This window comes from Rhinatrema bivittatum, chromosome 7 (assembly GCF_901001135.1).
Source record: "Rhinatrema bivittatum chromosome 7, aRhiBiv1.1, whole genome shotgun sequence".
Taxonomy (NCBI): Eukaryota; Metazoa; Chordata; class Amphibia; order Gymnophiona; family Rhinatrematidae; genus Rhinatrema; species Rhinatrema bivittatum.
In genome coordinates, this window is record NC_042621.1 from 55,350,783 (window position 1) to 55,372,490 (window position 21,708).

A 21,708-nucleotide genomic window follows, 5' to 3' on the forward strand; every position below is an offset into this window, starting at 1 on the left:
GCCAACTTTTAAACGACTTAAGATCTGTTATTTTTTTTTTTTCATATCTTGTGGGTAGTACTTTATTTAGAGTAATGGACATGTTTGTCATGCTGACACTAGGGATAGTTATTGTTTTGGTGATGTTAATCTGTTGAAAAGTATTTTCTTTGATATGAAGAGCCCCTACACTGTAACCATGTTACTATTGTGATTTTTACTATTCAATAAAAAAACAAAACATTTGACTTATTTTCTGCTCTGTTTAGTAAATTCTTTCTGACACGTACTTGGCTTCACATACTTAGAAAAGTTGAATATAGAAGAATGGTCATGATCAGTTTTGACTTGACAATGCATTACCAATTTGTTCGTTTTTCATGAAATTTGTTTCCATGTTCAGGGATGATGCTGGAAAGAATAAGTCTCTTCGTCATTTGTTACACAAAGTTTTTTTTTTATTTACGTTTCTCTGATTGGGCACGTCCCCATGGGAGCTGAATTTTTGGGGTAGCATGCCCGGCTCGGGGTCATGTGACTGACATGGTGGTGGTGGCCTTGCAGAAACGTGATGTGATAGTGTGTGGTGTTGCAATAGGACGGGATTGTGGTGGCAGTGGGGGGAGGCAGTGGAACTGCCTTCTTTTTCGTGCAACATCAGGAATCTTCAGAATTAGGCGACGATAGTTTACCCGTGACTTTACACCTTGAGTTGATTAAACTCAAGCTGCTCCTGGAAGCTGGCCCTCTTGTAAGACGCTGGGGATGAACAGTTTGAGGGGAGAGATGTTAGGTCTAAGAAACGTTCCTGCTCTGTATGGCATTTTTTTTTTTTAATTATCTTAAGGCTTGGGGATAACTAGACTGAGCGAAATTGCTGTCCTTAAGAGAAACCATGGGGGTAACCTGCACAGTGCAGCAGATACTACCATAAGAAGCTTTCTAGACAGACTGGAGGGGACCGATTAGTCCTTTTCTGCCGTCATTTCTATGTTACCGTGTTACATTTTAGAAACGTGGAGCCAGGGCAGCCATTTTTCTTTAAACACTACGCGTTGGTTCTCGCCTGTTCATACTGTAGTATGGTCGGGTTCTTGCTAGTCCTATTGGGAAGCAGTTGTAGATAGGGATGTGAATCGTTTTAGGACGATTAAAATTATCGTCCGATAATTTTAATATCGTCTTAAACCGTTATGGAACACAATACAATACAGATTCTAACGATTTATCGTTATAAATCGTTAGAATCGTGAGCCGGCACATTAAAACCCCCTAAAACCCACCCCCGACCCTTTAAATTAAATCCCCCACCCTCCCGAACCCCCCCCCAAATAACTTAAATAACCTGCGGGTCCAGCGGCGGTCCGGAACGGCAGCGGTCCGGAACGGGCTCCTGCTCCTGCATCTTGTCATCTTCGGCCGGCGCCATTTTCCAAAATGGCGCCGAAAAATGGCGGCGGCCATAGATGAAAAAGATTGGACGGCAGGAGGTCCTTCCGGACCCCCGCTGGACTTTTGGCAAGTCTCGTGGGGGTCAGGAGGCCCCCCACAAGCTGGCCAAAAGTTCCTGGAGGTCCAGCGGGGGTCAGGGAGCGATTTCCCGCCGCAAATCGTTTTCGTACGGAAAATGGCGCCGGCCATACGCGTATGGCCGGCGCCATTTTCCGTACGGAAAATGGCGCCGGCAGGAGATCGACTGCAGGAGGTCGTTCAGCGAGGCGCCGGAACCCTCGCTGAACGACCTCCTGCAGTCGATCTCCTGCCGGCGCCATTTTCCGTACGGAAAATGGCGCCGGCCATACGCGTATGGCCGGCGCCATTTTCCGTACGAAAACGATTCGCGGCGGGAAATCGCTCCCTGACCCCCGCTGGACCTCCAGGAACTTTTGGCCAGCTTGTGGGGGGCCTCCTGACCCCCACGAGACTTGCCAAAAGTCCAGCGGGGGTCCGGAAGGACCTCCTGCCGTCCAATCTTTTTCGTCTATGGCCGCCGCCATTTTTCGGCGCCATTTTGGAAAATGGCGCCGGCCGAAGACGACAAGATGCAGGAGCAGGAGCCCGTTCCGGACCGCTGCCGTTCCGGACCGCCGCTGGACCCGCAGGTTATTTAAGTTATTTGGGGGGGGTTCGGGAGGGTGGGGGATTTAATTTAAAGGGTCGGGGGTGGGTTTTAGGGGGTTTTAGTGTGCCGGTTTTTCGATTTTTCGATTTTTCGATTTTTTAACGATTTTTCACGATTTTTCACGATATTTTACCCCCCCAAACGGCAACAATACGATTCCCTCCCCCTCCCAGCCGAAATCGATCGTTAAGACGATCGAGGACACGATTCACATCCCTAGTTGTAGACCATCTTTGTGCTTTAATTATAATGCTGCCAAAATGAGTATGACCAGAAAAAAAAAAAAGCCCTTTACAGATGTTATAACATTTCAGAGCTGAGCAGGGATCCTAAAGAGCTTTAAGATCTTTGCTTGGAATACATAAAGCCAGCCTTGTTTCATCTTCAAAGCAAGTAGAGTTGTTTGTGAAATTTCAGCCTTTATTTTTCCAGTTAACATACTACAACGGTGTCATTAAAGCTCTTAGTGCTACCATATAGTGTTCCATGTTTCAGACTGAATAGATTTATATGTGTGAGTACTAGTGAAAAGTGCCTGGCATTGCTCAGAAAGTCGGGTCTGTAACGGCCTTTACCAAAATGAGAGTAAAGCTTTTGGAATGGGAAGGCTGAGAATATGGTTGAGAGCAGAAGTTAAAGCAATTGTCTTATGTGATACAAACTCAGATAGCGCTGTCATTCTAGGTCTTTAAATCTCTTTACATTGGAATTTGTTACTGTGCAGTCTCTTTCCCCCTGAGGAAGCCAGACTGGCCAAACAAAGGCCCTTTGTTGGAGAAATCAGAGGATTGTACTGTGGGGAACAGTGGATCACTTTTTGGAGTTTTTTTTTTGAGTGAATGGAATTAGAACATTGTGCACCATTTGCACAGTTTATGTGGACCTAGTACTCATGGTGTGTTGCACATTTTCAAGGTTTTAAACAAAAAACCCCTTGAGAGGGAACTTGGATTTGTTAAGAACAATTGTAAGTGAGTGTGATAAAATATTTGTTATAAATGTTTTACTATGTTTTGTTTATGCTCCATGTCATTTTTATTATATAAGTATTTTTGAACAATAAAAACGTGTACATTTTGTATATTTAATACCAATTAACATTCTGTGTATTGTATTTATATATAGATATAGTTGTTTAAACCCACAGAATATAAATGTTTGCATGGGTTTTATTTTATGTCTATGCAGTTTAAAATGTGCAGGGTTTTTTTTTATAATGGAGCACAAAGCACTGAAAACAACCAGTCTGTATCAAAATAACATTTGGCCAGCAAGCGGTTTTTGCTTTAAATAAGAAACCTTTTTGTTCAAACATATCAGATGGTTTGCATAGAGATTATGCTTTAGCCATCTAAGAATGAAATACTTCCTGCCTGTAGATTGTGAGATTGTAGCTATAAAAAGGCAAGCATTTTGAACTCCAGTCCTTGTCCCTTTCATTTAAAAATAATTATCTTGATCCCTTTGACGTAAGCCAACACCGGTCCTCGGTCTAATCTTTGAAATCCAAACTGACGGGATTTAAGAGATGTGGCGTGCAGGCGAGTGGTGAAGGCTTGATTAAGCGAGGAAGGAGTCACTGGTGGTTTGCTGTACTGCCACTTCTTCTGTTGCTGCTGTTTTCTCCATAATCATTTCTTTATTTGTGTAATCGCTGAGGATGGAAACCCGCCTGTGACGCGAGACTGGTATCATAAAAAAAAAAAGCTGCCTAAAATTCACGATCTGTTCATAGGCCATCTGTGTCTCAGCGCTTTGTTTTTCCTGATTTCTGAGTAGCAGACAAATTCAGGGTTTCTCTAACCAACCTATTTATCACCCCTCTCGCTTTAGACTCTTTGAGCTGGTCTGGCAATATCCAACAGGTTGTGCAGTGTGCTTTACTTGTCCCTTTTGCCCTGATATTGCCAATGAGTGTTGACATGGTTGTAGGAGGCCTGCTGTATCTGGTCCTTGGTAGCTAATGCACTTCAAATTTCGTTGGACAGTGGGGTACATGACAAGTAGGGGTGTTGTACCATATATATATTTTTTTTTCTTAAATTTCCAAATTTGTTTGCTTATAGTTATCGTGCTAATTTTGGTTTTCATTATGGACTCTTGTGTGCATATACTTGCATAAGCATTAGATATTGAAAGCAAATGCGCTGCAGTTTAGTAAGTGATTCATCACACTCTTTCTTGACAGGTGCGTTACCTTTTTGACTGGGTGGATGAAGATTTGGATGATGGAGAGGAAATGAATACAGGGAAGTTGGAGTTCTGCCATCCGTTATGCCAGTGTCCAAAATGTGCTCCAGCACAAAAGGTTTGCTTGGATGTAGTCATCTCGTGAAGTGAACATACTGTGTGCACTTCTGCCTGGGAGTCTTTTTCTATTTAGCAGAGGCCCAAAATACAATGATCAAAATTCTGATAGGAGATTTCTCAGGAAAGGCCCAAATGATTTGTAGTGGATTTGCAAAAGCAGGTAAGAGAGGGGGAGTTTCCGATTTTGGTAAATTGTAAGTTCTGTACTAATTATGATTTTAGTTTCTTGATAGATTACTGAAATGTATCATTGAATGAATAAAAATGAAAAGGTAGCCATTGTTTCCACTTTGACTTCGTTAGGAGGGATGCAATCTTGGGCACAGGATATGCAGATGTATTTTATAGAATTTCTGACCCACCTTTTGTGGCATCCTTTGTATAAAGTGCTATTTGTGGCACAGAATAGTTTTGCCAGTCTTAAGTATTTATTCATCAGATTTCTACCATTTTCACTTTTCGCCTTGATTGGGGGGGGGAGGAGGGGAGAGAGTTGCAGTTCATTGCCAGAGGTCAGTTTGAAAGCTGAATTAAATTGCAGTGATTAAATGCATTTCCTTAATGGAGGGTTTATGACCTATTTTAAAAATAACCTTGTGGTGATCGTATCACGAGAAAGGGTCATCTCTGGGACTGTTTTTAGCTGCTAAGCCATTAGAGGTCACTATTGAGTGGTGCGGGGGTAACTTCTGCCAGCTAACTAAACTAGATATTCAGCAGGAAACCTAACCTGACGAGTGAGGGCTTAGATTTAACAGAGTAAGTTTAACGATAACTTTCCATCTGCTTTCCATCACCATAACCAGACCTACCTGGCTAAGTTTGTCTTCCTCCCCCATCCCACCCCCAGCATGCCGCCGCCTCCTTTTTACTTTAGCCTGGTTAAAACATATATTCACTGTGAGGGGTGGGAAACGGAAACCTCTGGGTGTGTTCGGCCATCTCCCAACCTTAGTCAGACAAACCCATCGAATGTTGGCCTCTTCATATTTTATATCCTGTCTCGCGTCCTGCTTCATTAAAATTCCTTTTCACTGTACATTTAGCCAAAAATCGTTGTTCAGTAATGTGCCTAACTGTCCTGCCTTTCTAGAGAAGGTCGCTACATTGTGGTTAAAAATGGCCAACATTTCGATGGGGCTTTGACAGGTCTCTCCCATGTCTTTGAATAGCTCTCAAAAAGAGTTGTTGTGCGCTGTTTAGAAATGCCTTGCTGATTTTAATATTTCCCCCCCACAGAAGTTTAGCAGAATTCCGGTTAATGGGCTTGAAGTAAATGTTACCAATCAGGAGGGATTCACGCCTTTACATGTCGCCGCTCTGCATGGTCATTCTGTTCTCGTCTCCCTGCTGTTGAAACACGGCGCTAACCTTGGCGCAAAGACGGCCACTCGCGCGGTGCCTCTTCACTTAGCCTGCCAAAATGGGCACGATCAGGTAATCCACGCTTACGAAAGCAAAGTGTGTGTCTGTTTGGTGCATTAATGCTTTTGTTAGGCGCGGACAAACCATTTTACACAAAAATAGACTGGCACTAGAAGGGGGAGGAAGAAATGATTCAGATAAGAGGGAACAGAAGAGAAGGCAACTAAAGGTGGCTTTAGGTGAGATCTGAATGGAGTGAGTGAAAGAATCATTGATGTAAAGAGAGGGAACACAGGGATCCAGGTCATGATACCAAATCTGCAAGAAACAGGTCCGAGGTTGATGGGGAAAATGCATGCTGAACCATAGACAAGGGTGAAAGGGGGGGGGAGGAAAGTGATGGAGAAAAATGAATGACTGAAGGTATTCTGCTCTAATTGGCAGAGTGGAGAGAGTATAAGCTGAAGAAAGTGTGTGGAGGGGAAGGGATGTGCATGTTTGGATTTATTTAAAAAAATTAAAAAAAAAAGTGGATTTTAGTGGCTGGTAGATGAAGGTATGTATTGAGAGCCGAAGTAATACTGAAGTGGAGTAAAATGTGAGTTTGGGTGTTCTCTAAAGAATAGCCCAATATCAAAACGGATGGTTAGTTTTTAGAGTCCGCTTGTTTTTGTAATGAGGGAGGAGGAATAGCCTAGTGGTTAGTCCCGCTGTCGCTCCTTGTGACCTTGGGCAAGTCACTTTACCCTCCATTGCCTCAGGTACAAAACTTGTAAGCCCTCTGGGGATAGGGAAATACAAAAGGGGTTACAGAATTCCTCTGTACAAGGAACAGAAAATATTCTTATTAAAAAAAAAAAGTCATAGTGCACAGACTTAGAGTGAGAAGGGGATATAGTGAATATATGAGATATAATGGAATGGCATAAAAGTGGATGCATATTGTGAAAATTAAGGATGGCCAAAATTGTGGGAGGGGAGAAAATATAATAAACAATTGGAAAATTAAACTAAAACAGGCTTCCAATCTGAGCTCTAGGGGCATAGAGTTCCAGAGAGTAGGTCCTGCAATAGAGATGGCTCGCTCCCTAGTGTGGAGGTAAGGTGTGCAGTTTTGAGGGTGGGGGTGTAGAGGGTAGCTATGTGAGCTGTTCTAGTCGGACCGATGGATGGAGGAAAGCGTGGGGCATCATCAAGCCAGGTGAGATTGTGGTTGTAAAGGGATTTGTGGATGATTGTGAGGGTTTTATGTATGATGCGGGCAGAGATGGGGAGCCAATGCAATTTCTTAAGAATGGGGGTGATGTGGTCAGCTTTACAGGTATTAGTAAGGATTCTGGCCATTGCGTTTTGCAACATTTGTAGGGGTTTAATGGTAGAGTAGGGGGAGGCCTAGGAGTAAGGAATTGCAATAGTCCATTTTGGTGAGACTGTACGGAAGTCTTGGACATGGAGGAGTGGTTTGAGCTTTTTGAGTATATGGAGCTTGAAGAAACATGACTACATCATCAAGATGGCAGGGCATTTTGATGAACAGTAAATCACAATTAACATACAGTGCTCATTTCAGAGCCCGTTTAATAATTTTGGGTGCATATCCACATTGTAAAAATTGGTTGTACATAATTGGGGCTTGTTGCAAAAATTAATCTCTAGCTGAGCAATTAGGATGGCAACTAGAGTAAAATAAGTGTTTTTTATCAGTTGGTTTGTGGAATATCATGATAGAAAAAGTAAGTTTTATGAACAGTAACCAAGAAAAATTTGGGAACAATGTGTACAGTAAAAGAAAATTGAATATGATTGACTGGCTAAATTGTTGTAATAAACATAAACTGAATTTTGGAGCCTTGCCAAATTTAAAAATACATAGTTTTATGTACCTGAGCCAAGTGATGCAATGGGACCAAAAACGTGAAGGGTATAAAAATATAGCTTCAAAGTGTGACACACATAGGTATGCGAGGTCAGAACCATAGTGGCTCCCATTGCAGTGCCTTTAATTTGTTGGAAAAAATTATTATTGAAAGTAAAGAAATAATTTGTGAAAGCAATCCAGATGAATTTGACCAGAAAAGTTACCAAAACAGAAGGAATTTCTGAGCGATGGGAGTAAAATAAAGGCAACCAGATCAATGGCTTCTTGCTGTGGAATATTTGTGTAAAGGGATTCTATATCTAGGGTAGCTAGAATGAAATCAGGATTTGGTCAAGAGTGGTTATAAAATGGCCGGAGTCACGGATATAGGATGGTGCTTCAGAGACAATGGGCTTTAGAAAATCTACAAACCATGATAATGGTTCTAAAAGAGGATCAATCCTGGAGATGATTGGTCTCCCCGGTGGGTTCGTGAGCGATTTGTGAATCTTGGGATTAATATAAAAATTAGGAATATGTGGGGGCGATTCTGTCAAAAATAGGGCTTCGCGGTTAGTGATGAATTAAGCTTCTAAGGCTTGTTGAACCACAAAAGAAATAAGAGTTTGAAGAAATGATGTGGGGTCAGTAGATAAGTGTGTATAGTATGAATGCTGGCGTTCTACTTCAAGGATGTAGGCATCGCGATTAAGGATGGCAAAGCCTCCCCCTTTATCTGCAGGTTTTAAAATTATAGAAGAAAGGGAATTTAGAGCCCTATGATCCTGCTGAGACATATTGTGAAAGTGATGAGTGTGTTTCTCAAAAGACTGGAGATCATGTAACACTAAACACTCAAACGATTGTAAAAAAAAAAAAAAAAAAAAAGGGTCAGTGAAACCAGGAGGTGGTTGCCATATGGACTTAGTGACACCAAAGAATAGCCCATCTAAGGAGAAAAATTATGGGAGAAGGAAGAGAAACTTTCTAGACAGGAAAGAAAGAAGTAGCCTTGCTGGAGTCTTCCTTGGAGTTAGTGAGAGAGAGGTGTCTGCCATGAAATTGGAAAAATGGATGGTTTGACAACTTTCACTCAACACACTTGATCCATTAACTATTCTTTTGGTTTAATTCTGTTCTGAAGAGCTGCCTATATTTTTAAATGGAGCATTTCAACCTAATTAATACAAAATCAGACCTTGGAATTCTCCTTGCTGGTGCACGATACTAAAAAATACAAAACATAGCACTATAGCAGGGCTTCTCAACCCATTCATCGGGGACACACCTAACCAGTCTGGGTTTCAGGACAGCCACAATGAATGCGCATGAGAATTTGCATGCACTCCCTCCATTGTATGCAAAGTTCTCATGCATATTCATTGAGCCTACCCTGACTCTTAAAACAGTTGTTATCATTATCCTAAGCACTTCGTTCCTTAGTCTTTTTCTTTCCAGCAATCTTTGCTTCCAAGTTTACCTCCCTTGTTGAATGTAACTTTGTTCTTCCTGTTACCTACGGTTTCGTTACAGTTCCCCCTTTTTGATGTAAACCGACCTGATATGGTCCCTACCATGAAGGTCGGTATAGAAAAGTGTTAAATAAAAATAAAAATTGTGGCTATCCCGAAGCCCAGACTGGTTTTGTCCCAGAGGAAATAAGAACCGTAGAGAGAATCTTTCTTCTTTTTAAATTTTGAATTCAACTCGTTGGAATAGAATTGTAGTACCACTAGGGAAGGGGACAGCAACACTCTGCCGAGACTGAGGGAACACTGTACTTGCACAAGAGTAATCTGATAGGCTGGGAGAGGTGCTGAGGGTGGGCGTGCACAGCTCCAAGAAGCGAGCCCAAAAAATGACAAAAGAAAAGAACTTTTTCACCTGCAGGAATTATTTCAGTCTAGCTGATGGTTGGCTGAAAAAGACTTTCCTAGCATGTAGCCAGATGGACTCAGGACCAATGGGTATTGTGCTCTCCTGATAGCAGATGGGAGACGGAGTCAAATTTCAAAGCTGAAGTCACTCAACATATACCCATGCAGGAAGCTGAGCTCTTAAGTATTTCTCTGTCTCCATAGCAGATGCGGACACTATCCCACACACTAAAATAGTGTTAGCAATTACAACAAAGAAGAAAGAGAGAAAATTTTACCTTCAAGAAGATGAGCCCTGCTCTCCTGTAGTGAAACCTAAGGGTCCCTCCCCTGTCGAATTCCTGAGGTGATTTCTGAGATCCCTCAGAGGTAAGCCTTGGTCTGGTAGCTGGTCCCCGGTGTGGACTTAGCCCCCAGAGTGGCTGAAAGGCAGCGGGTGCAGATTTGAGCACGGCAGTGAAGGTATTTCCCTCTCCCCCTGCAGCTGGAGACCGCCCGGCACGTGACTGGTAAGCGCCGAGACCAAGTAAGGTAGAAATCTTCAAATTTAAAGCTCCGGTCTCCAGAGCTCGAATAGCCATACCGATCGTTCCTTCTGACAAGGTTTATAAGGACACCGATCGGGTTGAGCAGCCCGGCCTAGGCCCCGATCCGGTGCAAGGGTCCACATACGTGGAGACCCTCGGAGGGTGCCATCTTGTGAGCGGGGTAGTCAGCACCATATTCCCTCCTCGATTGGTGATACGCACGGGGCAGGCCAGGCGGCCAATGCGCCTAACTTGAGCGCGTCCATAGGGACACACGCTGAGTTGTGCGCACCCCGTGCACACAACCATGTGCACCCTGTGCGCGTAAGCGAGCGCACCCGGCACACACAACCAAGCATTTCTGTGCGCATTGCTGCACGTGTAGCCACGTTTTGAGAGCTTCCCCATGCACAATCGATGGCATCACCTTCCAAGAAGGCCAAGGGACACTCCCTTTGCATAGTCTGCCACATAAAAGCCACGCAGCCTGAATTGGAGTCCTGCCTCTGCCCGCAGTGTGAAGAGGCCCAGGGGAAACAGAAGTCCGGTCCCCTACTGTCGAAGGGGTCAGGAACTACGGAAGACTGTTCCCCGGACCTATGTATCTCTGACTCTGCCTCCCCTCAGGAGGGCATCTCTGGGGCCCCAACTCCAACCCCCACCTGGGCTCTACATGGACCCAGGGACCTTCTCCTGGGTGGAATTATTCAAAGGGCTGCAAACCTTTGTTCAGGCAGAACCAACCCTGGCTGCACACAGGCTCAATCCATGCCGGAGGCACAAGATCCTCCTGGCACTGCTTGGATTCCTCAAGGTATGCCTCGCCTAACCAAGAATTTCCCTAATAGGGATTCTGACACCTCAGATGATGAGTGACTCCTTGGAAGAAGGAGAAATCCCTCCAGGGATGGAACCATACCGAACCATGCTTCACTTCTTCAACAAGGACGAATTACCAGCCTTGTTTCCCAGACTCTGAAGATCCTGGGCACGGACCATATGGCGGAACCGTAGAAGAACCCCATCTTGGTGCCCCTGCATAAGGCCTCATGCTACTTTCCTATGATGGAAGCCATCCAGGAACTGATTGACCTGGAATGGAATGCCCCGGAGGCCAGCTTCAATGGGGGCCGGGCCTTGGAAGCCCTATACCCTCTGGAACCTGCGGCCAAAGAGCGCCTGCGTTTCCCAAAAGTGGACGCTATGGTCTGTGCAGTCTCAAAGTGAACAACTATTCCCGTTGAGGGAGAAGTGGCACTGAAGGACGCACAGAACAGATGACTGGAGCCCATCCTTCAGCAGGCCTTCGACGCAACAGCAATGACACTGCAGATTGCTTCCTGCTCCGCACTGGTAGCACTTTCCTGTTTACTCCTCTCGAGATACGCAAATACGTCCAGAGAAACGATGGAACTGGCGGCATCCTTCCTCACTGACACAAGCTCAGATCAAGATCAGCCAGGGGTGATACCTCGGTAGTAGCAGCCAGAAGACAACTATGGCTACGAAATTGGTCTACGGACGCAACATCTAAAGCTAATCTCATGAGAATGCCTTTTAAAGGATCTCTCTTGTTTGGAAGCGAATTGGAGACCTTGGTTCTCCCTTGACTGGCTTCTCCACAGGAGAGGGCAGTTCTGTGGGACCATCCTGGATCTTAAGAATATCACCATTACCAGTTCCAGGTGCTACCCTTCGGTCTAGCAACTGCCCCCAGGACCTTCACCAAAATTATGGTGGTTGTGGCGGCAACACCGAAGAAAGAAGGGATCCTGGTACATCCTTACCTGGACGACTGGTTGATCAGAGCAAAGTCTTCGGAGGAAAGCTGGCAGGTGACCAGAAGAGTCAGGAGACTTCTACAGGAGTTCAGATGGGTCGTAAACTTGGGCAAAAGCAGTCTACAGCCCTCTGTCACTAAAGTACCTGGGAGCCCGGTTCGACACCAAACAGAACAAAGTCTTCCTTCCTCCCCCGAGGAGAAGGAAACTGATGATACAATTACGACAATTGATGACCAATGCACTCCCCAAGGTATGGGACTACCTTCAAGTTCTTGGCCTCATAACATTAACCCCGGAGGTCGATCCGTGGGAGAGTTCACTGATATATCAAGCCTTGAAGTAGAAAACATGCTTAAACAGCTAAATCCGGCCCCACATTATATAGACACATTACTCATTTTAGAACTCAGTTTCCTGATGTTACTGCCACAGCCCTAGCAAAAATTATAAACCTTTCCCTTGAGGAAGGGTATATGCCAGATATATTGAAAGGAGCAGTAATTAAGCCAATATTAAAGGAAAAAAAACATGGACCCCCTAACTCTAACCAATTACAGACCAGTTTCAAACCTGCCATTGATTGCAAAATTAATTGAGAAAACAGCTCAAAAACAACTATCAGAGCTTTTAGAAAATAACATCCTTTACCCATCACAACAAGGATTACAGAAACACTCTTACTCGCACTAACAGATTATACTAAGAGGATTCGACAGTAGAAAACATTACATTCTCGTACTACTTGATCTATCCATCAGCATTTGACACTGAATCACGAAATACTAATCAAAAGGCTAGAGGAAATAGGACTACACAACAAAACAATCAAATGGTTTAAATCATTTCCTAGTAAGAGTGTTCAAAGTACAAATTAATAATACCTTGTCCAAAGAAATTACACTAAAAACAGGAGTACCTCAAGGATCATCACTATCAGCAACACTCTTTAATATTTATTACCACTATGCCATCTCCTCGCAGGGCTAGGAATCATACACTATGGGGTGGATTTTAAAAGGCGCGCGAATAGCCTACTTTTGTTTGCGCTCCAGGCGCAAACAAAAGTACGCTGGATTTTAGTAGATACGCGCGGAGCCGCGCGTATCTGCTAAAAACCTGGATCGGCGCGCGCAAGGCTATGGATTTTGTATAGCCGGCGCGCGCCGAGCCGCGCAGCCTACCCCCGTTCCCTCCAAGGCCGCTCCGAAATCGGAGCGGCCTCGGAGGGAACTTTCCTTTGCCCTCCCCTCACCTTCCCCCCCCTTACCTTTGTCGGGGGATTTACGCCTCCCTCTGGGAGGCGTAAATCCCCGCGCGCCAGCGGGCCTCCTGCGCGCCGGGCCGCGACCTGGGGGCGGGTACGGAGGGCGCGGCCACGCCCCCATACCCGCCCCCAAAACGCTGCAGACACGCCCCCAAAACGCTGCAGACAACCGGGCCCGCCCCTGACACGCCCCCGACACGCCCCCCTCGGAGAACCCCGGGACTTACGCGAGTCCCGGGGCTCTGCGCGCGCCGGGAGGCCTATGTAAAATAGGCTTCCCGGCGAGCAGGGCTCTGAAAATCCGCCCCTATGTCTATGCCGATGACATTCAATTAATCCTACCATTTGAAGACACCATTGAAAAAACACTAAGCTTAGCCAATATGTGTCTTGAAATAATCAAACAGCTTTTAAACCAAATGGAATTGGTAATTAATATTGAAGAAACCGAATTCCTACACTTAGAAAGAAAGAACATTAACATAATTCAAACTCCAATAATACTCAAAAGCAATCAAAAAATCGATTTCGCAAAGAAGGTATGCAACTTCGGCGTTATAATAGACACAGAGCTAAACCTCAAACAGCACATATCACTAAAAGTTAAAGAAGGGTAAACTAATGGTACTAAGGAAATTAAAACCACTACTGACATTACCAAACTTTTGCACAGTGCTCCAAGCACTAATATTTACGAGCACTGATTATTGCAATGCATTACTGCTAGGATTACCATACACATCAATAAGACCACTGCAAATATTACAAAATTCTGCGGCGAGAATTCTCACAGGCAAAAGAAAACGAGATCACATCACAGATACACTAGCAGATCTACATTGGCTACCTATCGAACAAAGAGTTCAATAACCCATGCTCTAGTTACACAATGTTAGGTTCCATATTAGATGCTACAACCCAAGAAAGAGATCTAGGCGTCATAGTGGATAACACATTGAAATTGTCAGTTCAGTGTGCTGCGGCAGTCAAAAAAGCAAACCATGTTGGGAATTATTAGAAAGGGAATGGTGAATAAAACGGAAAATGTCATAATGCCTCAATATCGCTCCATGGTGAGACCGCATCTTGAATACTGTGTACAATTCTGGTTGCCGCATCTAAAAAAAAGATATAATTGCGATGGAGAAGGTACAGAGAAGGGCTACCAAAATAAGGGGAATGGAACAGCTCCCCTATGAGGAAAGACTAAAGAGGTTAGGACTTTTCATCTTGGAGAAGAGATGGCTAAGGGGGGGATATGATAGAGGTGTTTAAAATCATGAGAGGTCTAGAACGAGTAGATGTGAATCGGTTATTTACTCTTTCAGATAATAGACTAGGGGGCACTCCATGAAGTTAGCATGTGGCACATTTAAAACTAATTGGAGAAAGTTCTTTTTTATTCAATGCACAATTAAACTCTGGAATTTGATGCCAGAGGATATGGTTGGTTCAGTTAGTATAGCTGTATTTAAAAAAGGATTGGATAAGTTCTTGGAGGTCCATTACCTGCTATTAATTAAGTTGACTTAGAAAATAGCCACTGCTATTACTAGCAAAAGTAACATGGAATAGATTTAGTTTTTGGGTAATTGCCAGGTTCTTATGGCTTAGATTGGCCACTGTTGGAAACAGGATGCTGGGCTTGATGGACCCTTGGCTGACCCAGTATGGCATGTTCTTATGTTATTACCCAATTCACCTCCAACTACCAGCAGAGGTTCGGGCCCAGCTCCAATGGTGGCTACAAGACCACCTAAGCAGAGTAAGCTTATCCCCACCGAACTGGATCTTGCTCACCACGGATGCGAGCCTGCGAGGGTGGGGAGCCCACTGTCAGGAACTGATGGCCCAGGGACAATGGAAGAGGTGGAATGGAACATAAACCGCCTGGAAGCTCGAGCAGTCAGACTAGCGTGCCTGCAGTTCAGTCACAGACTCTGGGGCAATTCAATCAAAATAATGTCTGACAATGCGACAACAGTTGCTTACATCAACCACCAGGGGAGGAACCAAGAGCCAGCAGGTGTGTCTGGAGATAGACCCCCTCATGGCATGGGCGGATATAAACCTACAGGGGATCTCAGCCTCTCACATCTCGGGGAAAAGACAACATCTCAGCAGACTACTTCAGCAGAGAGCGCCTAGACCCGGGGGAATGGACGCTGTCGACCACAGCCTTCCAATTGATAGTAAATCACTGGGCCTCCCAGCCATGGATCTAATGGCAACCCGTTCCAACGCCCAAGTTCTTCAGTTGCAGACGAGAATCACAATCCGGGGAATCGACACTCTTGTCCAGACCTGGCCACAGGAAGACCTACTGTACACCTTCCCTCCATGGCCACTACTGGGCAGGGTCATTCTCAAGATAGAGCATCACAGGGGACTAGTTCTACTAGTAGCTCAGAACTGGTTAAGATGACCATAATACGCAGACATGCGAAGACTACTTGCAGGGAGCCCTCTGCCTACCTCCACACAGGGACCTTCTCCAGCAGGATCTGATCCTCCACAAAGATCAGTCTCGATTCTCTCTTACAGTCTGGCCCTTGAGAGGACTCACCTGAAGCAGCATGGTTACTCAAAGGCTGTGATTGACATCCTGCTCTGAGCGTGCACGTTCTCCACATCCCTGTCTTGCATACGGATCTGGAAAGTATTCAAAGCCTGGTGTGAGGACAGCAGGATTCTCCTGTGGACAGCCAAAATTCCCATGATCCTGGAGTTCCTGCAGGATGGCATGATGAAGGGGTTGTCACTCAACTCCCTCAAGGTCCAAGTTGCCGTGCTGGCCTGCTTCAGAGCAGACGTGGACGGCAGCAGACTATCAACCTATCCAGATGTGTCCCACTTCCTGAAAGGGGTTAAATAACTCCGGCCACCCCTAAAGTGGCTGGTGCCTTTATGGAATCTCAATCTAGTATTAGACTTCCTAGCGGGAACTTCCTTCAGACCAGCACGCGGTCTGTCACTACGTCTCCTAACCTTGAAGACGGCATTCTTGGTGGCAATATGTTCAGCTCGTCGCATCTCCGAACTTCAGGCACTATCCTGTCGAGAACAGTTTCTTAGGTTCACGCCTGGGACCCTCATTCTTACCAAAAGTGGTTTCCCAGTTTCACTTGAACCAAACCATCTCGCTACCATCTCCAGATGAACATAAGGACTCTGAAGATTCACGCCTTTTTCGCCATCTAAATGTCGGCAGAATCCTCCTAGTCCGATACCTGGAAAGATCGGAACAGGTGCGCAAAACGGACCATCTGTTCGTCCTTCACAGCGGAAAGAAACAAGGGGAAGCAGCCTTGTGGGCGACCATAGCCCACTGGATCAAAGAAGTAATCAAGGCAGCCTACATAGAGGCAGGAAAACCCTCACCTCTACAAGTTAAGGCTCATTCGATGAGAGCCCAGGCAGTATCCTGGGCGGAAACCAAGCTGCTGTCGAGCAGCGATGTGGTCCTCCATACACACCTTCTCCAGGTTCTACCGCCTGGATGTTCAGGCCCGGGAGGACACAGCCTTTGCAAGGCCAGCACTAAGTGGGCCATGGGCAGCCTCCCGCCCTGTCCGGGAGTAGCTTTTGTGCATCCCATTGATCCTGAGTCCATCTGGCTACACACTAGAAAATGGAGAAATTACTTACCTGATAATTTTGTTTTCCTTAGTGTAGACAGATGGACTCAGCATCTCACCCATGGCTGCCCCAGAATTCAAGAACCTCGGATAACAAACCTCGAGACTAAAGCAAATACGGGTAAGCCAGGTCCTACCCTAGTTCAAGACACCCATAGTTTGTCTGGTGTCTGCATTAATTGATTGAGTGCACTGGCGGTCTCCAGTTTGGAAATCAGTTGAACCAGTCCAAGTTTAATGAAGTTGAATCAAGTTAGTTAAGCACACATATATATCCCCAATAGCTTTTCGAGGAGAATACTGAAGAGCTCAGCTTCCTGCTTAGATATATTTATTTATTTATTTTATTTATTTCAAAAGTCTTCTATACCGTCGTTAAGTTAGGTAACCATCACAATGGTTCACATAGAGGCACGATAAAGTAAAATATGATTCGTATAGATTTACAAGTTAACCATGTGCCATCAAAGTACGGTAACATTTTTATAATGTTACCATACTTTGATGTAGAGTAACATCAGCTTTGAAATCTGACTGTCTCCCATCTGCTATCAGGAGAGCACAATACCCATTGGTCCTGAGTCCATCTGTCTACACTAAGGAAAACCAAATTATCAGGTAAGTAATTTCTCCATTGTAAGCAAGTTAATTCACTATAGTAATGTGTTAACATTCTGAAAAAAAATTAATTAGCACAGTGTTCAATAAACATAGTGTTGCAAAGCATTGCTGATGTTTTAGCATTTGACATGCAAACTGTGAATTAGCAAAAGGATCCTTAAAGTTCAACATGTAAGTTTTTATTCCTCCTAGGTGGTAAAGTGTCTAATCGATTGCAGTGCTAAACAGAATAAAAAAGATGCAAATGGAAATACGCCTTTAATCTTTGCCTGTCTGAACGGCCATTATAAAGCTGCAGCATTGCTGCTGGAGGTAAGGTTACATCCAGGTAATTTCTTTGAGAATATATTCTTTTTGGATTCGGTGCATTCTCGACGAGTAGGACAAATTATTCTCTTGTGCTTTCTAAACGAGAAATGGCTTATGCTGGCGAACTCTACCCTGTGAGCGGGAGGAGCATGAGAAGCCTGGGAAATGTTGTGGTCTTTGAAAGCGTTAACTTTTTGGAAAGGTTTAATGATGCAATTAAACTAACACTAATTGATTTACATGAAATAATTTAAACGTCATACAGAAAAGCGTATGGGTGGTGGGAGAGGGGGAGCAGTGACCTGGATTCCAACTTCTAGCGACCAAGTAAATTCAAGGATTATTGATAGCTGGGGAAATATCGAAATACACTTGGTTGTGCGAGAAAAGGACAGAAGGTGACACAATGAGATGGGAAGAAGGTATTGTCTTGATCAAATTTTGTGTTTGTCCTTCAAGGACAGTGCCTCAGTTGTACTTATTTAAAACCTTATATCCCGCTTTATACAATAAAATCATTCTAAGTGGGTTACATCTTTATCCTAAATCCAGATTAATACAGGCGAAGCAATAAAACACTTAAATAGGTTAAAATCTGGTAAAACAATACAGTCAAACTGAACTGCAAGTAAAGATTATCCTCTGGAGTGATTTTAGTAAAACATCTTAAAAACCCATCTTTTGCCCAAACTCTTGTAGTTTGCTTTTACTTCTTGCTATTGATTTGCTCGCTCCTTTGTATTTTCCATCATTTTAACACTGATTTGTGCCTTCCAGCGTGGTGCCTTGGTAAACACATCCAATAATAAGGGAAATACAGCGCTCCACGAGGCGGCGAAAGGGAATCGGGAAGCCTTCGTGGAGCTCCTCCTTTCTTACGGAGCAGCTGTCCACGTGAGGAACAAGCAGCAGTGCACTCCGGTGGACTGTGCGAAGGAGGTACGTGGAAATGGTGGCAGAAACGTGGGAGAGGCAGAGAGGTTTTAAAAATGTTTTTATCCTGCAGGCGTTTTATTGTTTGGTTTTGTTTCATGATTTTCTGTATATTGTCCACAGTTTAACTTGACGCTGCACCTCTTTCAATAGCCTGTAAGGGCCAGGATGGCTGTGGTATAAAAATATTTTAAATAAAATGGGGGGGAAAAAAATCACCATTGCTTTCAGTAAGTCACTGTTAGAAGCTTTTAAGCTATTAAGATACTGACTGGTGCTCCATTCCAAATGCCCCTCGCCCTAACCAGCACTTTGCCACAGAGCAACACAGGCAGAAAAAGACAGGGAAAATAAGTGAACCAACTGGCAAAGCGTAAACAAAAAGGCAGTTCTAAAGTGCATCCCCCTCCCCCCACGTACACATCCATATGTACCTATACCCCCCCAGAAACTCTCAAGTGCACAACTCACCCACAAACACCCTTCCTTACAATTACACCTGCTACCTACAAACACATCCGTCCCCCCCAGATACCCCCCCCACGCCACTCACACTAAATACAGCAGTATACCCCTCACATACAGACCCCCACATCCCCGCACACCCATCTCCACCACTCACATCCCTGCCTATCCAGATGTGCGTGCGCACACACGTGTTAATGCATGGCGAGACAGTTCTACACTGCTGGATCCTCTGAGGATAAGGGATATAATAGGTCACATGATTCATTGGCGCACCTATTGCACGCCTCATCTAGCTACCTGGCAGTATCTTCTCGCACGTTTTGTTAGGTGACAAGACAGCCATTGGAATGCACTTGATAGTGTGGAAATCAAGGAGAACTAACTCCTCCCCAAAATGGAAGGTTATGTAACTCACGATTTAAAATCCTATATCCAGAACATTTTATCTTATTTTCATCAAAACTGTTTAGGGAGGAGAAATAGCTTCATAGAACAGCAATTACTAAAAGTAAAATATGATTTAAAATTGGAGGTAGGCTAGCAAATCAAATTTAGTGCATTGTAGGAGCATTTAAAAATTGTATGCCAAATCTGATAGTATAATTTGTCACTATTCAGCATTTGTACAGCGTAATGAACCATCTGTATCAGTGCTTCCCAAACCTTCATCCAGTTTGACCTTATTTTTACACTTAAATTCACCTGGCCCCAGACAACCAAAACAAAATAGCAAACCTCCATTCCCATCTCGCCCTATTCTTCCACCCTTAGCTGACCTTCGCTCCCTCTGCTCTACTTTTACCTTGTGGTAACCCCTCCACACAGATGTATCTGGTTTTGCACAAATGTAGTATTTTTGTAGAGGACCCCCTCTGTTCATCGCTGAATGTGTATAGCTCTGGTTCACCTTTTCATTGTGTGTACTGTAGCGGCAACAGTCTGTTTCACTGTATAGCCAGAACTCCTTACAGACCATGCCCAATATCGCACAAAAATTGTCAGTCGTGTTTCGATTCTTTAGAACAGGTGTGGCCAGCCTGTTACCCAAAGAGAAGCCAAACAGTCCGAATGCGCAAGAGCCTCATGTTTGCAAAAGATGGAGAGGGAGAGAGGTCTCCTCTTTCTCTCATCCCCATCAGTATCTCGCACTCTCCTCCCACTAGTAGGTTGGGGTTTTTTTTTGGTTTTTTGTTTTTTTTAGCATCGCTGAGCCCAGGTAAAGATTAAAAAAAAAAAAAGGTTGACCATTTTATGCAGAGACAAAGGGGTTTTTAGGACTTCCTCCAGTCTCTGTGCTTGGCGCACCATCCCGACATTCGTTCCCGCTCCCGTTGGGGTTGGAACTGGGCAGCCTGGCGGGTTGAGCAGCCCCAGTGGGCTAGGCCTTGCAGTTAGGCTTTTTCTTTGTACGTCGCGTATTAGGCTGCGGCGGTGTTTTTCGCACACTCCTGTGCGTGTTCTACTCTCTACAGGCCGTCAGTGTGCGCAGTGCACTCGTTTTTATGTGCTCCTTTTATGTACACAACCGTTTGTATTTTTCACGCTTTGGGACTTGGCGCGCAAGTTGTTCGTGTGCCTTGTCTCCTTCTGAGGCACTTCAGTTCTGTGTGCATACATTTTTGATCGTGAGATGTGCACATGCGCATTTTCCGCCGCGATGGCACCGGTAAACGAGAAGCCTAAGCGTTTTACTATTTGTGTTGCCTGTCATATTAGGACTTCTCAGCGTAACCTGGCTTCTAACCTGTGTCGGCACTACTTAGATGCTCAGGGGGAGATGTCTTCCTCAGATTTTGCTACGCCTGGCTCCTCCCATTCTGATAATGGGTTGGTTGCAGCCTTGGAGGGACTCCAGACCTTGGTTCTCCCTTGACTGGCTTCTCTGCAGGTGAGGGCAGTTCTGTTGGACCAACTCCAGTTCCTTCTGGGTTTGGCCTGGATCCAGCTGCTTTTTCTTGGGTGGAAGTTTTTCAAGGCTTACGAGCTTTTTCTTTAGGCACAGTCCTCTGCTTTACCCATTCCTGTCCGGTCGGACCCTCAGCAGGTGGCTTCTCCCTCTTCCAGTCCTATGCTTCAGCGCTGGAGCTCGCCTTGGCTCCCTGCGGGTGTTTCCGACAACAATCAGATTGGCATGGATGATGAGGTTGATCCTAATTCCCTGGAAGATGGGGAACTTCCTCCAGGATTGGAACCATATCGACCCATGTTGTGGTTCTTTCATAGAGATGAACTGCCAGCTCTGATTTCCCAGACTTTGGGATCCTTCTTCAGCTCTAGTAAAAACTGCTTTTCTGTATACCCTCCGACTTAATATCATGGCTATATTGAGTCCGAGGTCCCAAAAGTTAAAAATAATTAAAAATTAAAAAAAAAAAATTTTAATCGGGCTGCGGCTCACTGGTTGAAAACCGGACGCTCAATTTTGCCGGCGTCCGGTTCCGAACCCGTGGCTGTCAGCGGGTTTGAGAACGGACGCCAGCAAAATTGAGCATCGGCTGTCAAACTCGTTGATAGCCGCCGCTTCTGTCAAAAAAGAGACGCTAGGGACACGCTAGTATCCCTAGCGCCTATTTTTATCGCGGCCCTAATTTGAATATTTTTTTATTTATTTTTTTTTGTGAATCGTGCGCACAGGAGAGTGGTCTGTGCGCGC

At 44.7% G+C, this 21,708-nt stretch overlaps 1 protein-coding gene across 2 annotated transcripts in view; it reads left to right on the forward strand.

Annotated features, from left to right (window-relative positions):
* The window catches only part of ANKRD27 (ankyrin repeat domain 27), a 134,833-nt gene that overhangs the window by 100,039 nt on the left and 13,086 nt on the right, over positions 1–21,708 (forward strand). For both annotated transcript variants that reach the window (XM_029608418.1, XM_029608419.1), the window contains exons 22-25: positions 4,290–4,409; positions 5,651–5,848; positions 17,538–17,657; positions 18,432–18,593. In XM_029608418.1, the coding sequence (XP_029464278.1) occupies positions 4,290–4,409; positions 5,651–5,848; positions 17,538–17,657; positions 18,432–18,593 (600 nt within the window). The remainder of the gene's footprint in view (positions 1–4,289; positions 4,410–5,650; positions 5,849–17,537; positions 17,658–18,431; positions 18,594–21,708) is intronic.